This window comes from Misgurnus anguillicaudatus, chromosome 14, assembly GCF_027580225.2.
Source record: "Misgurnus anguillicaudatus chromosome 14, ASM2758022v2, whole genome shotgun sequence".
In the NCBI taxonomy this organism is placed as follows: Eukaryota; Metazoa; Chordata; class Actinopteri; order Cypriniformes; family Cobitidae; genus Misgurnus; species Misgurnus anguillicaudatus.
In genome coordinates this window covers 13,613,495-13,634,113 of record NC_073350.2, presented here as the reverse complement: position 1 = coordinate 13,634,113, position 20,619 = coordinate 13,613,495, and the positions used below count along the sequence as shown (strand labels likewise).

Here is a 20,619-nt window from a genome sequence, read left to right as displayed (position 1 = left end):
ACGATGATTAAACGATGATAAGTGACTTAAACATAGTTTTTCCTCTCGCAATTACCCAAACTTGCAGTAATTTCAAACATCACATCGACGCATGTTGGTTATTTTAGGCCATTATTTTAATCAAAGGAGAAGAAGTTTTATCCAAACATTAATGCCAAGAAAAGCCACTTATTAGAGCCCAACCAATTTATCGTTATGAGCCTGTCGCAGATATATCTTTAAGCTGCAGATATGCAGCCGATATGAAAGTGTCTTGCACAACACATTAAATGCTTTTGCTTTTGTACTTGTTTGTCCAGCAGAGCGCGCCCTATTGGTTGCTAATGGTGACCCAGATCACTCACTGTAGTGACACCAGCCAAAACCCCACCCCCTTCACTTCAGTCAGTGATCTCTCAGTTCAGGTGGCTGCAGTCTTTTACAACATTTTAACACCTGGTATTAAGATGCGCTTTGGTCGATTGTATTATAATTGGACAAGAGAGACGCATTCATTTGTAGCAACATTTGGTGTTTTTAATCCGTCTCTTTTGTCGACTTGCGAGTTAATAAAACACAAGCGGGAGAAATGATGCGAGACGGAGAAATGAGACGGAGAAATGAGCGTCAACTCGCAAGTTGTTGAGCGAATGACGATGGTATTGGTATCCTAGTAACCAACAGTAAAGGAACAAGACACGCTTGGAAAATAGAGACAGGACTGCATGTAGTCACGATGGGCCAAGTTATTAAATTATTAGCAGTGCAGCTTCTAATTGCCAAACTAAATGCTTTGCACAAAAGAAGGAATGCAGAATTTTTGATGCAGGCACTAGCAGCAAGGGCATTAAAGGAATACTCCACTAATACTCAAATGTTCTCCTTTTCCAGCTCCCCTAGAGTTAAATATTTGATTTTTACCATTTTGGAATCCATTCAGCTGATCTCCAGGTCTGACGCTAGCACTTTTAGCATAGCTTAGCATAAACCATTGAATCTGATTAGACCATTTAGCATCGTGCTCAAAAATAACCAAAGAGTTTTGATATTTTTCCTATTTAAAACTTGACTCTTCTGTAGTTACATTGTAACAGTTACATTACAAGACCGACGGAAAATTAAAAGTTGCGATTTTCTAAGCCGATGTGGCTAGGAACTATACTCTCATTCTGGCGTAATAATCAAGGACTTCGCTGCTGTAACATGGCTGCAGGAGGCACAACGATACCACGCAGCAGCCGAAAACAGTCCCCCTAGTAACTTTCAATAGCAATGTCCTTTTAAGATGACGTCAAGCCCCTTATATGGTAAAGACAAGGTCAGCTGAAACAGCTAGACAGTCAGTCCAGTGGGTTTAAAGTTTGCTAGGTCAGAATTCCATCTCTCATGATTCACATTTACTCTTTGTTGCATAAGTAAAAAACCATCTTAAGCAAGCATTAAAACTTTTTGAAAATGTACGTTTCCATCACTTGTTTTTGTTGCAATACTAAAAATCGCATAAAATCATTTGCTATTCACAATCTCACAACTTAGTGAGATTTATTTTTTAGACTAGATATTTTTGTGAATGCAAATACGGTTGGAGGACACTATTTTCTGTGAAAAACTAATTTCAGTCTGTTTGTCACATAAAGCTGTTGTGTACCTTTTGAAGATGAGGGCAAATGTTATACTGTTTTTTCATCCTTTTTGGAGCTTCACCGTGAGTGATCACTGATGCTAAACAACTCTTAACAAATGTTGTATTCCACAATAGTTTTTGAACTATGTTTGGAACATAAGGGTGAGTAAATGATGACAGAATTTGAATTTGGGATCAACTACGTCTTTAATGGGAACCAACACTGGCTTCTATTCTACCAACCTATTAGAGCTTAGTATTGAAATATGAATCCAACACTTGAATCTAACAAAATGCACTTAAAGTTTTCAAACTTTGCTCACTTCTCGTAAAGGAAAACATTTATGGAAGCATGGCTTTAGATATCTCAATGATTCTTCTTATTTCCATTTCCTGGCAGAGAATGAGAGTCTAGCAATGTCCCGCAATAATCATTTGGCCATTCTGTAACATGCACTGAACTCGATCAGTGTCTCGCTTTAAACTGATATACAGTATGGTCACCCTGCAACTTGTCAACTTGGCTGCTTCTTTTTGTCATGTTGTCACCAAGCTATGATAACTCTGAACATATACACCTGCACTATAAAATGCAATCAAACTATATGTCCTGTATATTAACAAACTATTTGCTTAACTGATGGCTGGCACTTTTTAAAGCTTTTGTAATGCTAATGTTACTGGCTGCTAGTAGTACTAACACCAGTAGAGCACTGTTTGCTTGCGTCCTGCTTTGTTTTCCAACCTATCACACTTTCCCAGTTTATTAATCAAGTGACCACTTCTAGCAAGTGAAGTGCACTTGAAATACTACCCTTCACTAACTATGCTTTACTTGCGTTTTGCTAGTGGGTACAATTGGTACACGCAATTAATTCACTTCATTATAAACCCTTCCCTTTTTGTAAACTTGCAGTTTGTATGAACACTATTTTTGTTAAGGTTTACATTATAATGATGCATACTCTTATATTTAGGGCTTTGTAAAATAAGAAGCATAGTGCTCTGGAAAAGCATTATGTCTCTATTAGTGTACAGTCCTTGTCAGATTTATTTGCACCCTTGGTAAATTAGAGCAAAGAAGGGTGTGAAAATCATTGTTTTTATTTAAGTGACCTTCCCTATAAAAACTAAATTAAAATTAAAGGAAAACTATTGAAAATGGGGGGAAGGGGAACCTCATTTTTGAATCCCTTTTTTCTCCAATACACGTTTGCCAAAATTATTGGCCACCTTGTATTCGATACCTTTTACTCTACCACCCTTTGCCAAGATATCAGCTCTGAGTATTCTCTAATATTATTTGATGAGGTTGTAAAAGACCTGCCAAGATTGAAGACTATTCTTCTATATAGCATCTCTTTAGATCACTGGTCACCAACCCTGTTTCTGGAGATCTACAGGATGGGTAGATCTCCAGGGACAGGGTTGATGACCACTGCTCTAGGTCCTTCAAATTCCAAGGTTTTCCTCAGTTCACCCCACTAACTTTCTTCGGGGTTCAGGTTAGGTGCTATAGATTATAAAACTGTGTTTACCCAGGCATAGATAAATAATAAGAGTTCTGTACATGGGAATGACATATCATGAGCCTCAAACACTGTTGTTTACATACAAAAGACAGCTGGAAAACAGGCCAATCTCAACATAACACCAACTGTGATGTTACAGTCGTGATGTACGCCCCAACATTAAATTAAATTAATTTTGACTTCTAAGATTAAAGGAAAACACCACAGTTTTTCAATATTTTACTATGTTCTTACATCAACTTAGACAAATTAATACATACCTATATTTTTTTCAATGCGTGCACTTAATCTTTGTCCAGCGCGTTGTGAATGTGTTAGCATTTAGCCTAGCCCCATTCATTCCTTAGGATCCAAACAGGGATGAATATAGAAGACACCAAACACTTCCATGTTTTTCCTATTTAAAGACTGTTACATGAGTAGTGGTGGCACAAAATAAAACGTGGCGATTTTATTGTATGGTGGAAGAGCACTTAGTTTGCAGCACTTCGACCTACAGGAAGATCAAAGTGTCTACTCCTGTGAAACAGGAAGTCATGGCTGGACAATGTCATGTTTATAGTCACATAGTCACTCTTGTGTGCTGAAAAATTTAAGTACGAATGGGAATATAAGTTCTAGGGGTGCTAATAATGGCCATCATGTATTGGAGGAAAAAAATGTATAATGAGATTTTCCCCACTTTTAGTTTTTTAACGCCATCAAAATAGCTAGATTTGTCATTTGTGTAGAAATGTTCACTTTAGCTAACTTGCTCGGCAATATGCTTCTTACATATTTTTTGTTTGAAAACTGACAATAGAAGAAGATATTTTGCAGCAACAATAAGGGGGCGTGCACACCAAAACATTTACGCCCGCGGCCAGCACATGTTTTCAATTGTTTCCAATGGAAGCTCAGCGTTTTTCAAATAAGCCAGCAGCTAGTGGTTTTCTTCTGTGCTGAAAACCGGCGCTCGGCGTTTTTTCTGCGTTCAGCGCCGAGAGTTGAAAAATATTCAACTTTGGGTGAAAAGCTCCGCTCGTCAATGATAGTTCTCACACGGCCGTCCAATCACAGTGGAGGAGGGGCGAGACATTTCCACAGCATCAAACCAGCTCACATCTGAAGTATCACAACTACCAAAGTGTTCAGCTGAAGAAAGCTGGCGCTCAGCTGAAAAAACAGCTGCCATTCAGAGTCCTCCAGACGTTTTCAGCTGCGTTTAAAAGTTTTGGTGTGCACAACCCCTAAGAATGATGCAGCCTACTTACTGCTCATCTGACACATTCACATCATAATGTGTAAAGATGAGCTTGCGTACCTAGAAGTGTTTCAGCTTTCTGATTGACTCTTTTTCTTGACTCAGTCTGTTTTCTTTTTCTCTATGTAGTGGTGCATGCTGTGGATGGAGCAGTAACCAATGGTGTTCACCAGCTCAGCTCCTCAGAGGTGGACGAGCTCCTCCACAAAGCTGATGAGGTGACCATGAACGAGAGTAGCAGGACCACACCTAAGCTGGAACGAGAAAAAGCTAAAGAAACCGAGAAGGCGATGAAAGATGCAGTTCCGGCTGTGTCCGGCTCAGCACCCATGAAGGATATCACCGGTGTAGAAGCGAACCCTGCGCCCCCACAGGCGGAAGTGGGCGGGGCCAGTGCAGACCATCCGGTCACCATGGTATTCATGGGCTATCAGAACGTGGAAGACGAAGATGAAACAAAGAAGGTTCTGGGGATGGAGAGTACAACCGTGAAGGCAGAGGTGGTGGTCATCGAGGATGGAGATGCCAAGACCACCACTACCACCACAGACACAAAGCAGGAACAGGCGCCTCCTAATGGCAGCCCAGCAGATCCACCAAAGGCTGAAGACCCCGAGGCAGCAGAAGAAAAAGGGCAGCCTGAGGGGGGCGCTGCTGAGGACAAAACCAAGGATAAAAAACCCTGCAAGTGCTGTACCATCATGTGAGCCAACACACAACACACGGACTTTACTGATGAAATGCAAGAACAAATGAAGAAAACAACAGCAAGGCAAAGAAGAATAAACTTTCAGTATCTTTTGATAGAAAGCTGATGTTTCCCTAATTGATTTTTACCTGTTTTATATTCTCTATATTACTTTATTTCTTGCCCTTGATACTCTCTAACCACATTTCAATTTGATGCATTTTATTACTTCATTATCTGGTTTGATTCTGGATTATAAGAATCATGTCATATAAATCATATTAGTGGCAACATTTTTCTGAGAAAGGTATGAAGATGACACTTTCTCTCCACCCTTTAACTGAACTGACTTGATCAACGTCCAACACGTTTGACACGTTTTTCGCCCTTAGATTAGACTTAACTTTGTCATGCAAATTTTTTGCTTGAGTTTAAAGCAACACTAAAGAGTTTTTGCTCTTTGCTCCCCCTACGGGTTGAAAGCGGAATTGTCCATTACCACTGTCGTAAATAATTTAGGCTACTGCAGCAAAGCTGGCTCTGATTGGATTGTAACTTGCCGTAAAGCAAGTTTTTGTAGTTTTCACTCGAACTACAGGACCGCGACCCGACAGTTGGAAACTTCTTTAGTGCGGTTTTGGCCGATAGAGGGCTGCAAAGCGAATGTGAAAGTGCCGTTCACCATTCAAGGTAAAAAAACTCTTTAGTGTTGCTTTAATATTTTCAACTTGTGCGAAGTCGCGTTTGAGGCGAATAGCGCGTGTTTTTGCGGCAATCGTGCCGCCCAAATTGCCTCATTCGCATCGCCTCACACGAGTATCCATTGACTTTGTATGCAATTTACTCGTTGAATTCGCGTTTGGTGTGTACGCCCCATTGACTTCGCATATGTGAGAGTCGGTTTTCTCTGTATAACTGTTTAACATATCTGAGCCAATTATTTTTTGAAAACTATTTATTTTATTTTAAGTTCCCTTGTTAAAACCCAAACCTTTTTTAAAGCATGATAATGTTGTGTGCAAAGTATTCTCACTTGAAAACACTAAAAATTGTGCTGTATTTATTGCTGATAAAGCTGTGGGAAGTATTCGGTTATTATTTTATTTTGGTTTTCCGGAAGTAGGAATAAACCATGGGATTTACAGAACACACATAAGTCTTGCCATTTTAAAGGAAGATTATTGTTGAACACAAGACCTCTGAACTTTTTTTGTGTTTTTGTTCGTTTTTTTTATTACCGCCTGTTTTCCCATACTCCCTAACACAGACTCATTAACACACACACACATAGAGTCATAAAACACAATGCTTTTTTCTCTATCTATGTTTTTTATCTTTGTTCTCCTGTGAGTTTAGTAGATTGCGCTCTTTCATATTGAAATGTAGGACAGGTGAGCTGAGGGTAACTTGCCCATAGTCAGTCAAACAGCCCCAGATAAGAGCTTGCATGTCTGTTGGTAATTGTACCCGAGTGTATCTGACTGATACACTTGTTATCGTAGTCCCACCTGAAGTGCTCTTTGTTGAAAGTAGATATGAAGAGAAAATAATGACTTTAAACTACTGTATGATATGAACAAGCCTTATAGTCTTCTCATAAGAACGTCATTTGCCAGCTTTGATCTGATGTACAGTATCAGGCTGGCTGTGTCCAGGATGGTATTCGTAGATTGCATGCCATCAGCCAGGGTGACTGACAGCTCATTCCTATCAAGTGACATCACCAAACCGCTGCAGCCAATCCTATGCAAGAGCTCGCATGCATGTAAACTACAGTCAGAATAAGCAACGCTGTCTGGGTTCCTACACAGCAATCATAACAGAATGGAAAGACAGGAAGGACAACATCCACCCTTCCTTTTGCTATTTGACCAGTAATGAAATTACGGAAGTGTAACGATTGCAAGAGTATTCGTTTCATACTAATCCCATTTAAAGATGTATTGGATTTGTCCTTGAAGTAGCTAAGATGCCAAATCGTTCAGGATTTTTCTACATTTGGTAGCAGTCTGTTTTTGTGGATGGCTGATTGAAAACTTGTGTTAACCTTTTTATTTTTAGCTTTGTGTTTCTGTAACAGATGCACTGTACAAACAGGTTTGTTGGTTCAAATTAAAAAAAGTTAAAATTTTGAGTTATTTCGACTTATATATATTAAATTAACTCAAAATTTTAAGGTAACTTACTTTTTTGAGTTGAATCAACCTTTTTTACAATGTGGAAATGCAAGTACTTGTTACATTATATTGGTAATGAATGTTCAGTCTTTTTTGTACCTAATTTGGCAATAATTTGTCAAATTATGATAGTTTGCTGAATTAACTTTAGGGGAATTAAATGACGTTGTGGTTTATTCGGCGGTGCTGATGGCTGGCGTAGAGGTGCTAGCATGCTATATGAAGTGTGCGTCCTAGTTTGTCTATGTGGTTTTACTCATGATCAATTAATTGTCTGTTATATAGGTTATGTATTTCAATCATAGTAGTTTATGAAAATATGTGCGTGTTGTGGCTGGTTCCCAGTCCAGACCCTTTTAGTTTTTGTTCTACCACGTTCTTGCATACACAAACATACACATCCATGTATATACACTTGTATCAGGTGCATAGCAGCATCTGTGATGTGGACGCATAGTCCAGTTTCTTTTCCCCTTTCTCTTGATCGAGCAAGCAACTTTCCATAAATGCCCTGTTTTTCCATCACTGTACGTGATATATTGTTGCTTTACACTTTGCTGCACATCCTGTTGTCATTCAGTACTAACATTCCAGTTCTGACATTTTCCCCACCCCTGAATGCCTTGTTGCCTGGCTGCAAGCCTGGCGTATCTCTTTTGTATAGATGCATGCTTTTATAGATACATAAATCATATATCTACATATGCATATCCATTTCAATGTAAGGTAATGTCCTTGTGCTTGAACCCCTAACCCATTGGCCCCTAACTTTACTCTAACACACCTGACTCTAATTTTTAGGTAGCCATGAACAACTTGATTAGATGGTTCAGGTGTGTTTGATTAGGGTTGGAACTGAAATCTGTAGGACAGGTGCCTTCCAGGAACAGGGTTGGAGACCCATGCCCTAACCTTTGATGATATGTTGCTGCAACGATAGATTTCAAAGGCATAGTAGGACAGTGTAGAAACCTCTAACCTGGTTCTATGGGAGCACTGAGGTTGATATCTGGCCCTGACGGGGTCCATTGCTTCCTATCTTAAACTTCCTGCCCCCTTCCATTAGGTCATCTGATATTGTGTGTATGCGCTCTCTTACTGCCACTGTTGTCTGTGTGTTGTGACAGTCTGCTTTTTTACCAACCTGACAGAGATGTAGAAAGAGTTGGAAACAGACATTAAAATGTGATGTGCTTTACGGAAACCACTGCCTTTGTGTTGTCTTATTTATAATTTTTTTTTTAGGATCTATGCACACATCAGAATTCTACAAAGGTAGAAATGGGTATTGGGCCTAATACAAACACCTGTGGAACACCACTGCTGCCATACAGAACTAATCAGTGTGCCACTGTCGTATTGTCACTGCCATTGTCAAAAAAACTAAATGACAAGGATACACAGTAACTATGAGGTGCATTATGGGATAGTAGAGGGGTATTTTCAGCTTTTGTTCCATGGTTGCTGATGACAGCAGGATTCCAGGCTGATATATCCCTGCCCTCAGCACACTCACACACCTAAACAAGCATGCCTCCACTGAAAGTTAGGCTAAAACAAAACATCAGCCAGTTCACGCAACACAATTTCAGCCTTTTCATCTGAGCTTACACCTCTTGGACCAAATGTTTTGGCTGGGGACTGTAAGCAGCACAAACATGCAGCCATTTGGAGGTGGGGCTTTGCCTAAGCAATTGAATTCACATCACAGGTTTTATGGGCGGTGGGTGAGGATTTGAGTCACGTCTGGTTGATGTCTGAACCAGGCTGACACCTGTAGCTGTACTGCAGGGGTGCGCTGGGCCTGGTCTTCTGTGGGCATCCAGAAAATGAGGTGAGGCCAATAGTACTGTATTCAATGCATATCTGATGAAGTGTTTCATTTTGTTGATATTTAGTTGTAATTAAATCATTTTTATGTGGTGGTGGTTCTGTTTTAAGGTTAAAAGGTTACATAAAACATGTATATCTTCCTCAGGTTGGACTCATCAACCAGGATTGAGTTAATTGCATGCTAGTGTTTCCCTGTAAAATCAGGGTAATATTGCAGGAAAACACTGATCAGGCGCACACAAGACAGACATGTTCAAGTACACTCCTCCCTGGCAGGTGCTGTGTAACACTCTGGATCATAGTTTTAAGGTAACTTTACAGCATTTGTCAGGTACTGTACAATCACGTGTGTGTGTGTGTGTGTGTGTGTGTGTGTGTGTGTGTGTGTGTGTGTACCTGGTAATTATCACGTTGTCCCCACAAAGATAGTAATACCAGTATTTATGTGACCTGGTGGGGACATTTTGATGTGTAATGTGAACGAATCAAGTGATCTCAGACCCCCCTTTGAGGACCCAAAAGTGACCCCATACTCAGACCATGTCCGGAGGTGGTACGGTTCGCTTTTGGGTTCTTTTGTGGTTCGATTTCCTGACAAGTGGAAACAATGAGGTCCCGGTGTCATTTGCGTCCTATTTTGACATGTATCAAAATTTCTACACAGAAAGCTGGGGTCTTTTGATGTGAACAAGAAAGGGTCAGAAATCCCTTTAGTTCCGAAGAGAACCAAAAAAAGAACTGGGTCCTCTTTTGAGGCCACTACATTGTGAACACCAAAAGGACTGAGGTCACATTTGGCAAGTTCCTTTTTTGGTTCATTTTAAGTGAACTGGGTTTGGCTTTTTTTAAATGAACTATATGTGAAAACGCAAGACTTGTGTGTGGAACCAAACCATCTTGCACAGTAAACATACCTCCATTATGGGTTATGTCCACTAGATGTCAGAATTGGTTTCCTTAAAATCCCTCAAACCATTTGTGCAAAAGGTGGATCGACACTCACAGTTATCAAGACAATCAGTTAAACAGTTACTATAGATGATCCTAAAAAAGGCTTGCAGAGGATTGACCATAAACTTAGAAATGTGATGAAATAGTGTCATGCTCTGTACTTTTGTTTATGGTTTTTCATCAGGTCATGTGAGGCTTAAACTTTAATTTGATGTGCTGTTGTAGTTACTTTTACTTCAGTGAATGTTTGTGCAGCATTAGGGTATATATATATACATTTAATTATATTTTCACATAAATATTTTTTGTGAAAGGGAGATTCACAGCAGTTTTGTTTTACAAAATCCACCACACATACTTAATAAATCTATTCTGGTCCATTAAATATCTTTACAGTTTGTTTAGTAATGAGTTTTAAAATAAATGTGTCATGCGTATTCTTTCTCAAAACAGGATGAGTGTAAAACGATTTAAAATATGCTTTAGTTGTCTTTTTGTCTTCATTTTTCCATCATCCATCTATCTGTATTTTGCACTCTGTTAGTCAGTCTGGGTGTGGGGTGTGTCTGTACGTGATATTAGCTGAACTTTGTCTGTAAAGTCAGTGCAGTGAAAACAGAGGTGTTCACAGATGCATCTGATACTACAGTGTCTTCATTACTAATGTCTGAGGGTAAGTGTTTTGTCATATTATTTAGCTTTGCTTTTTTGGTAAATGTATTAGCTGTTGAGTTTAATGAAAGTAAGTATTAGACCTGAGGTTTTGACTGAGTATAAACTGGGATTGGAATATTTTGATAAAGTTTGTATTATTTCTGCTTCTGTAGCGTAGACTTTAATAGGAAAACTGACAAAATGTTGAACTTTCAGCTTTAGGACAATATAGGGAATAACAAAAATCTCTTCATTAGAGGGAAGTTTCAAATCTGTAACTTTTTATTGTCACAGCAGGCTAAAGGTTGCGCAGAATGGCTATACATTTTAACTGTCTTATGATGCTTGCTTTCTGTTCAAAACCTCTGTTAGAAGCAAATATAGATAGACAATGACTGAATAAATTATTTTTTTAATAATTATGTTATACTTTGGACCTTTAAAAATTATAATGACAAAATCAGATTTGAACCATATTAATGAAAACAGCTACATATTATCATATTATTTCGCACAAGTCTTTAGTTTCCATTAGTCTTGTTTCATGTTTTTCATCTGTCAGAATTGAGCTATAGTAGTGTTTTTGGGACACCCCTTGAACACTCCGAGCCAATCAGCAACATGAGTGCTGTGGTTTCCAGGAAACTGAGCTGCTTTGAGTTTATCAGGGGTTTACAGTGCACACATGGGCACCCACTGACAGGCAGTCTATGAGCGAAAACTCCCTTACAACTACGTAAGCCTGTTTGATTGGGCAGAATGTCTTATCTATTGTTTGGATGCACAGCACGTTTTTACCCATTTTGACGGAATTTGACTGACTTACTGTAGATTTGAATTTGTGTCGTTTGCTGGCAGCAGTTTGTTTAAAGTTTAATGAACATTAAACATTAACAAGTCTTTATCTTTACAGAATAAAACTAAAATAACAACTTTATGCAAAGCATTCTGGGAACCAAAATCTGAAGAAAAAACTGAAAAAGGTTGATGATGATTTCTGGTGCATGAGACTGCTATTTTATAGTTTTATTCTGTAAAGACAAAGACTTATTAATGTTTATTTAACTTTAAACAAACTGTTGCAAGTAAATAACATACATTTAAATCTACATTGAGTTACTGGCAACCAGCTGCATAACTGCAGCAAGTATTTTACAGTGATAAGTTAGCAGGTAAGCAGAATGTGTGACCCAACCTGTGAAAACTCATCTTTTTGTGGTTTATGTAAAAAACATACTGTGAAAATATAACCTTTTTGTCTTTAATATTAAGTGAGTAGGTCATCATGTCAAAGATCAATGTAAAATCAATGATTGAAATCAAACTTGCGCCTGATCTTAGAATAAGATTAATTAGATTTCCCAGACAGAGTCACAAATGTAAATGTAAGTCCACTGTAAACAATAAAAGTTGGCTTGTCAACTTGTCGGAGCCAATGATGTAGCGGGCAGCGCTTTTGGTGACCCGAGTTCGATTCCCGGCTCGTGGCCATTTGCCAATCCCATACACATGTACTTTCCTGTCCTCTCCTTATTCACTGTAAAATAAAGGCTACGTAGCCTTAGGCGTGACCACTGAATTTTTTTTAAGCTGATCCAACTTTTTTATATTTTATATATATATATATATATAAAATATAAAAAAGTTGGATCAGCTTAAAAAAAATTCAGTGGTAACGCCTAACACTTTTTAAATAAAAATGTTTCAATAGTTTAATAATTCAAGTGAGAAAATGTTTGTTCATAAAACGTAATTTTTTACCAATTGATGTTTTTTAGGTAAATCAGTTTTAACTTTTGACAGTGTATACGTTACAAAATAAAAATGCTAGCATATGCTCCTATATAATTCAGAGGTAGGGCATTGCATTAATAGCGCAAAAGGTCTTGGGTTTGAACTAGAGGTCCAAAGAAATGTACCCAAACCTAATCCGACGTGCATAAATAATTTTATTTTAAATAAAGAGTCGACCCGAGACAAGCCCGAGAAAATTATACCCGAACCAGTGGCATTTTTTAACCCGACTGCCAAAATGCATAAATGTAAATATGCTACAGTTACTGAAGCTAAATTTAGCTATTTTTAGAAAAAACAGAATTATACTAATACTATGAAATATTATGCAGTATATGATGATCAGTCCTGAATTAAAGCTGTTTAATTCCTTGTAGTCTTTCATCTTTGTATATTTAAGACCAAATTTTGAATTTTTGCTCTGTTGTCGTTATTTTTTGTTACCCAGAGGTCATCAATTGTGAAAGACAGCATATCTGATGCATGTGCACATCTCTCAGAAGAGAAGGAGGAGGCCGTGATCCATTCCCAACATTCATTGAGTCTTCACCTCAAGCCTGCTCTCAACCATCCACCACCTAGAGTCCCAATGACCAGTACACCGAAGCGCTGGGTGATTAAGCCCTTGTCCCCAAAGCTAGAGCAGTCAGACTTTCGCTCTATATTGAGCCCTCCTAAGTCCTACTTACAGTCACCAGACCCATGGAGCGGCAGTCAGGACGGTGACTTTCGCAAGTTCGACTTCGAAAGCATATCAATAACAGGTATATCATACAAAAGTAACGAAAGCACACCAGATGTGGTGGTTCAGGCTCGGCAGGTGGCTGTGTCTGAAGATGGAAGTGACTTTGAAGACTGCCCAGGAACCCCAAGCAGCACAGGCTCACGCGCTGGGTTTTATTCCTTCGTAGATGACCCGGCCAGCCCAGAAGCAGAGATGAATGAGGCCTACATGCTCTCGCCTGAGAGACAGGCTAAACTGAACACTTTGAAGGAGAAGAGCGCCTTTAAGCTTCAGAGATATGTGGAAGAAAGGAAACCTGGGAGACTGTTTGAAGAAACTAACGGTGATGAACGTTACAGTGTTGAGGATCCATCCAAAGTGAATGAAGAAGAGGACAACCCGGACAACCCAGATCGTATAGAGATAATCCGGAACCAGGCACCGAGAAAAAGCCTTGCTCTCAAAGAACAGTGGAGTGCCTTGGAAAATCTGGACCTTAGTCGGACTCCCCAAAAACTTTTGGATGGGCTTAGTCTGCGTTACACCCGAGTCAGTTCAACGACTGAAGGGGCCACGGCTGAGGCAGGCACTATAGACAATGAGCAAATTGATTTTAGTGCTGCACGCAAGCAGTTTCTAATGTTGGAGCAGTCGAAGCCAAATCCCTTCCTGCAGAGTCCTCAACATTATTCCCCGAAACTGAGAGGAAGGACTCTCTCCCCAATGGCCAGCATCTTTCAAGCAAAACAAGTAAGCCTTAAGGAGAATCAAATCAAACTTGATGAGGAACCAGAAGATGGACTTCAGAGTTGTGCTACAGACGACGTGGACTCTGGGCTCGGTGACCGAAGTGGAGGTTACGCTAATGATGGGAGTGTCATGAATGATCTTTTTGTTTCAGAGATAGTGGAGGGGGAGACACCTATCGAAAGAGAAATAAGAATCAACCAAGAACGGGAAGAGAACCTACGGCGATCGAGAGGAATCCTGCACACACGCAATTCAGAGATGGTGGAGATCAGGGCCAAGCCAATTCTGACTAATTTGTCTCCACAGATTAAGCCTCTGAAAGCCAAAGATACAAACAGAGTGAGCTTTCTCATTCAGAGAGAGCTTGAACTGGAGAAACGGCAACAGAGGCTTTCAAAACTTTATAACCAAGAGCATGAAGGGAAATTGAAGGCATTTGAGCCACAACCAGATAAAGGTCCGGACACGGAAATGGACACTGTACAGAAAGATAAACACGATCTCGGTGACTCGGAAGAAGCTCTTTCACCTTGTTGCCCTCATCGACATCCAGATGAATCTACACTTCAGAGAAACTACGCTGAGAGAAGGTTTGGAAACCAAAATGCCATAGATTATCCTATGGGAAATATCCATTCTAAAGTAAGGTTTTATAAAGAAAAGATTTTTGAGACCCCAACCGACACTCAAAGAAAAAATAAAGAGTCGTTCTGGATTGCCCAAAACGGCACCAGCACGTCAGAAAAAAGCAGATATCCTGCATCCCAATTACCAGACAACATCCGTCAAGATATTGAACAGGATCTCCAGCGAGAACAAGAGCTGAGAGAGTACAGGAGCCAATCATTTTCAACAAACGGAGACCTGGACAACTACCCAAATAAGGATCTTAAATACACAAACACTTCCAGTGAGGAAACATCACAATCTTCACAGAAAGACCTGATAGAAGTGGATTGCGTACCTTCAGATAAATTGAAGACAGATAATAGTTATCGTTATTCCTGGAATCAGGACACTTCCTCCAGATTATCCATGCCAGATAAAACTTGGATCTAAACATACACTCTAAATAAGATGCAGGGTTATTTCCAACCCAGCATTGGGTCAAAAAGAGACAAACCCAACCCCTTAGGTTGGCCCCATTGTTGGGTCAAATATAAACATTTCTTGGGTTAATTTAACCCAAGGCTGGACTTGTCCCTTTTGACCCAACGCTGGGTTGAAAAGAACCCACAGGAAACAGGAAAAGGGAGATACACCGACAGCTTTTCCTTATTCCTTATAAGTGAGAATCTTGTATAATATTTTGGGCAAATGTATTTCATAACCGTCTTGTGTTCATAGATAACGATTAACGTTTTGTGTTAAATGTTTATGGATGTCAGCAGCACCAAGGAATGAGAAGGAATGCTAACATAATTAGTGTCTGAACTTTAGCCATGGCATGACATCCTGCTTCACTGAAAAACTATTAATCATTTACTTTATAGATGCATTTACCGTTAAAGATCGCTGCTTAGATACTGTAATGTATGTTTGTCATGTCATACTGGTGCTTTGATTTTATAAACTGAGGAGTCACATCGATGTAGGTCAAAATACACTCAGTATCTTTATCTATACTTGAGATAATATGGTCTGCACTTTTTCAGGTAAACATAACACAGACAAATGTGCATATCAGGTGCATGTTTTATAACTCAATGAGCCATTGTTGACTGAATACGATCATCTATTTTTTTTTAGATAAGGGGTCACGGCTAGGTTTTAGATTGCCTTCTGTGTCCATCATGACACCCCAGCCGTGGGGCAACTTAACCCCCATCTCCCCTGTTTCACGGGTAACCCCAATCAAACCCTCGGGCCAGCATGCTGACGTGTCCTCGCCTCTCTCTCAGAAAGGTCTCACTGAGACACTGCTGAAAGATTTTGAGGACAGACGGGTCAAGCTAAAGCTGGAGGAAAGTGCGGTGAGTGATTCACTCTGATTCATTTCAAATTTTTTAGGAAGTCATTTGAAGCTGGTGCAAATAAAAACATAAAACACCTGGAAGTAGTGTAGACTAGGCATTAGCTCATGATAAAACTGTGATAAGAAATGGGACCTGGAATGGATTTGTTTGTAACTTCCCTTTTTTTTGTCTCACAGTATGCGGGGATACAACCCATTGATGCCATTAATAATGAGGTAAGATATTGAATTTGTCGCATGCTTTACTGGATTTCCAAATAGATCCCGTTTGATCCCGCTGCGTAACTGTTGTTTCTCCACAGGTCGTAGGGTCCACCCGTGTAACAAGGCATAAAAACCGCCGAGCTCTGCAGTGGGAGGCTGGCGTGTACGCAAACGAGGAGGCCTAAAATAACAGCATCCACACATGAAGTTGAATTTGTGGAGCTGGTTAAAATTCCCAGTTGCACTTAAAGGCACATCACCAATGCTCACAAAGTTTCATTCACGGACAGTTTGGATGGTTGTTTAGGAGTGGAGGAAGTAGATGCAGGTGTGGAGGACATTAGATATAAATTCGCTTCTGTAGAGAAGAACTATTTTGACATTTTCTTTATACTTTTAGCACTAAAAACTAACATTTAACTCACCATGTCAGATAAACAGCACACACTACTTTCCCATGAAAAATATTAAACACAGTTTATGAATCAATGCAAGACCTGACAATACAACATGAAATATGATGATAAAGTTGGTAAAGTCTTGACCTGGTGAACAACTTATAACACTGAAGTATGGTCATCTAACAATCTACTAAGTAATGTTGATGACGACATTTTGAATGATGACAACAAAAAAATATTAATTGTTATATTTTGCTGTATTTTTGATAGGAAGTGTACATAAAAATATTACAATCTATATTAATCTAGTTGGAAATGAATATAACAAAAGCTTTTAAAATGTTTATGATTGTGCACATGATTTTTATTTAGACAAAAAGAATGCTTTTTACATTGTCTTAGCGTTTATTTTCACGTTCACAATTTAAGCTTCCCAATGATATGTAACAGAGTTTGGTCATTTATTTTTCATAACAGCAAAGAGTAATGTGCAATACGGTGTCTTAGTATTTTCTTTTTGTTTGTTTAAATATCAACTCATGTATTGTCAAGAAAATTGTTAAACCCTCACAACATTTCACATACTTAAATATTTATGTGCAATAATAATTTATAAAGAATTCTGATGTTCTCAGTCCAATGCAGTTCTTTGAAATGGCACGTGCTCTGTCGTGACACAACAGCGCCCTCTGGAGTATGACTGTGTTAATGCTTGTTTTACAGTAATACATTCTCAGTTCTTGCCATGCCAATGGATTTATTTGCTTTTTACATTACCGAGTTTAGTTAACATTATTTGACTGTGCAAACACACAATTGAATTTTTGATAAAATTTCTGTATTTTTCCACATCAATTTGTCGTTAATTCTAAGCAAATCAACATTGACAGACCATCACTGTCTTCTTGTTTCAATGGTTATTTTAAAAACGATTTTTCTTATTGTAATATTAAAACAAGAAATTAAATATGAAGTCATTAATTGGTTAATGGGTTGGCAGGTTGTAATTTCGTATAATGTGTCAACAACAACATATTCTTTTATATGATTAATAATAACATTTATTAGAAACCATTAAATACATTTTAGTCAGACTCTGAATCTCTTAAATAGCTTGGTAATTATCTGATATGGAAATGAATGATAGCATATTTGCTGAATTTCATTAAATTACATATACTACATATTACATAATCAAAAGTTACACAAGTTTATTATCTCCTATGGGGGTCTGCATATATAAGTAATGATTGTAGTAATCCCTTCCAGAAAGTTTCAATACGGAACGACTATTTGGCTGAACATTTGCTATATAAATGCAGTCCATTTGTGTCTCATTCGCAGTGGCGGATTTAGCAATTGGGGGCCCAAGGCGAAGGTATATGGGGCCCCCGTATCCGATCTTTAAAAGGGAATGAATTTTTTTTACTCCAAAATGAAGTTGGAAAGCAGAGAACACACACAGTGTAACACTACACAAACTAATAGCCATGATAGAACCCAATAGAAAATAAGTCAATGGGGCAAAAACAGCCACAGACAGTAAATGAGGGAGAAAAAAAATTAATCTGATGCTGCACAAGAACTAACAATGCATCAAAGTCAATGTTGTTACTAATCTTTCACATGTCAGAGACTGTGATAAAAAGTAAAAAAAAACAATCCACAATCACTTTTTATATTGAAAATAAGTGAATAAAAAGTATGTGTGTGTGTGTGTGTGTACCTGGTAATTATCACGTTGTGGAGATAGGAATACCAGTAAATTTGTGACCTCGTGGGGACATTTTGAGGTCTCCATGAGGAAACAAGCTTATAAATCAAACAGAATGATGTTAATTGAGAATCTAAGGTACAAAAAAAGTTTTCTGTGATGGTTGGGGTTAGGGTTTGGGTTAGGGGAAGGGAATTGAATATACAGTTTGTATGGTATAAAATGCTTTAAGTCCACATCAGTTTTGAGTGAGTTTTTGAACAAATCATTGGCATTTAAAGAGTAAAAACCCTGGATTTTTTTCCTAAACATTCAGCAGTTTTGATCAGGACTGTACGGAGGTTGATTAACAGATTTATGCAAAAAAAGTTTGAAACCAAATATTTATTTAAGTGGATGGTTTCATCACGAATATAACGAAAGGGTTGTGAATTTGCCCACAGTGTATTGTTGAGTTTTTGAAAAAATGTCAAAGCATTTTCCCAAAATATGTGTCAAAATAAGATTTGTCACCAAAAATCATTCTATTTGCTGAAACACAGAGAAAATTGTGGCCAAATTAAGACTCAACAGCACCCCATAGTGGACGAAAACATCCCCAACATAACATAAGGGTTCAATTAGTTTTTCTTTAGTAACGTTATTTACTTCACCACAAAATCCTTTTTATCAGTGTAGGGCTATAGGGCAATTATTAGCAGAACTAGGCGGTTGACTCACCAAAGCCCCATCAACGCTTTTTTATTTGAGCCGTTTGGATAAGATTGTTTAATTTTCGCGGTTATATTTGTCTTGATTTGTCTCTGTTCGTGTACTTTCCCAATCCTACTGTCACTCCTACTGTTTATCCTTCACACAGCGCACACCGTTACGGACGGTCCATTTTAATTTGAAAGAAAGGGGTGTATATGTGTGTAGTGACAGATAAACATGAACTGGACATTTTAACTACTACTTCAAAGTTTCAACGTATTTCTTAAGAATATTAATACAATTTACCATGCTTTTGAAGTGTTCATGATGATAAGGTTTTATTTATTTATTTGGTTGGTTGGGGGCCCCCCTAATATGACTGCCTCTGCTCATTGGTTGAGGCTTTTCTCCAGGTTTGACTCTTTGCTGAGTTTTCGCACTTTTCACACAGACAAAGAAATACATAAAGTAAAAAAGTCACATTTTAGATAAACAAACATTTGTAAAAATAAAGTAATCATTTCAGTATAAATAACTCTAATACTGTGTTAACAATTCTTTATTAGTGTCATAAATATCAATATCAGTACATGCACTTAAATGCCTGTGAATTGTGAATTTAAATGGTTAAAATGAGTTGGTCTCATTCTCATCACCAGTCTCATGGTAAACTACTTGTTGAAGCATTTACAAGCATCAACAATTTTCCATTAAATTCACTTTCACCTTTAATCCACAGCTTCTATCAGGTTTCATATTTAGCTCAGTGCCAAGCGGGACTTTCAACACATTTACTGTTATTTAAAATATTTCTGTAGATAAGATCCTGTAGGTAAGTATATCATTATTTTTCTATTTATATTACACTGTAAAAAGTGAAAGTTGGATTAACTTAAAAAAAATGATGTCAATTGGTAACCCCTAAAAAAATGATTGATTTTCTTACTTAAATTTTCTTACTTTAAGTCAAATATTTAAGTTGATAAAGCTTACATTTATTTAGGTGTTACACTTTAAAAAAGTGCTGGGATTTTTTCAACCCAGTTTTAGGTCTTAAAATGTATAAATTTGGTAAAAATAATTATATTTGACCAAACAATGGGTTAAAATAACCCAGCATTTTGGGTTGAAACAACCCAGCATGGGTGAAATTCCTTTTTTGACCCAATGCCAAGTCATTTAGAAATCAAACTTTAATGCTCCTCATCTCATCATTAGATTGTAAGACTAACCGTTGGAGGCGTCAAAAGCAGCGCATGAAATTCTAGTCATTGGAGACATTCACGTGGAAATTCACGTCATGGGAGGGGCTTCTGCGACTCCGCTCGCTTCCTGTAATCACTTCACTACTAGAGCAAGCTCCTGATTGGTTAACGAGGCAAGTTTTTCCCCCAAAGTTAAAATTTGAGGCGGAATCGCGTCTAGTGCGCGCCTCAAACGCCTTATTCGGGCCGCAAGACCTCCAGACGCGCGTCAACGCGTCTTTACATTGGCTTAACATTTAAATCACTCGCGCTTGACGCCTCTACTGCGACTGGTCTGAACGCAGCATAAGACTAATAATGAAAAAGCAAAAATATTCAAACCAACAAAAGTTATACTGTACATAATAACATAAGTATATGTGTTTTAAAGGTTAAACAATCTCATCCTCAAGACATAAGCTCCATGTCTTCAAATCAA

The 20,619-nt window shown here is 38.3% G+C and overlaps 2 protein-coding genes across 5 annotated transcripts in view; both read left to right on the top strand.

Moving 5' to 3' along the window:
* The window catches only part of palm1a (paralemmin 1a), a 43,072-nt gene extending 34,625 nt beyond the window's left edge, over positions 1-8,447 (top strand). For all 4 annotated transcript variants that reach the window (XM_055185058.2, XM_055185059.2, XM_055185060.2 and 1 more), the window contains one exon: positions 4,508-8,447. In XM_055185058.2, the coding sequence (XP_055041033.1) occupies positions 4,508-5,085 (578 nt within the window). In that variant the 3' untranslated portion in view covers positions 5,086-8,447. The remainder of the gene's footprint in view (positions 1-4,507) is intronic.
* A 133-nt stretch (positions 8,448-8,580) lies between these two features.
* Positions 8,581-17,384, top strand: misp (mitotic spindle positioning). Its single transcript, XM_073875911.1, has 6 exons — positions 8,581-9,077; positions 9,222-9,385; positions 12,924-14,996; positions 15,704-15,922; positions 16,102-16,140; positions 16,227-17,384. The coding sequence occupies exons 2-6, from the start codon at positions 9,326-9,328 to the stop codon at positions 16,311-16,313; spliced, it is 2,478 nt and encodes an 825-aa protein (XP_073732012.1). The 5' UTR covers positions 8,581-9,077; positions 9,222-9,325; the 3' UTR covers positions 16,314-17,384.
* Positions 17,385-20,619: the final 3,235 nt, after the last annotated feature.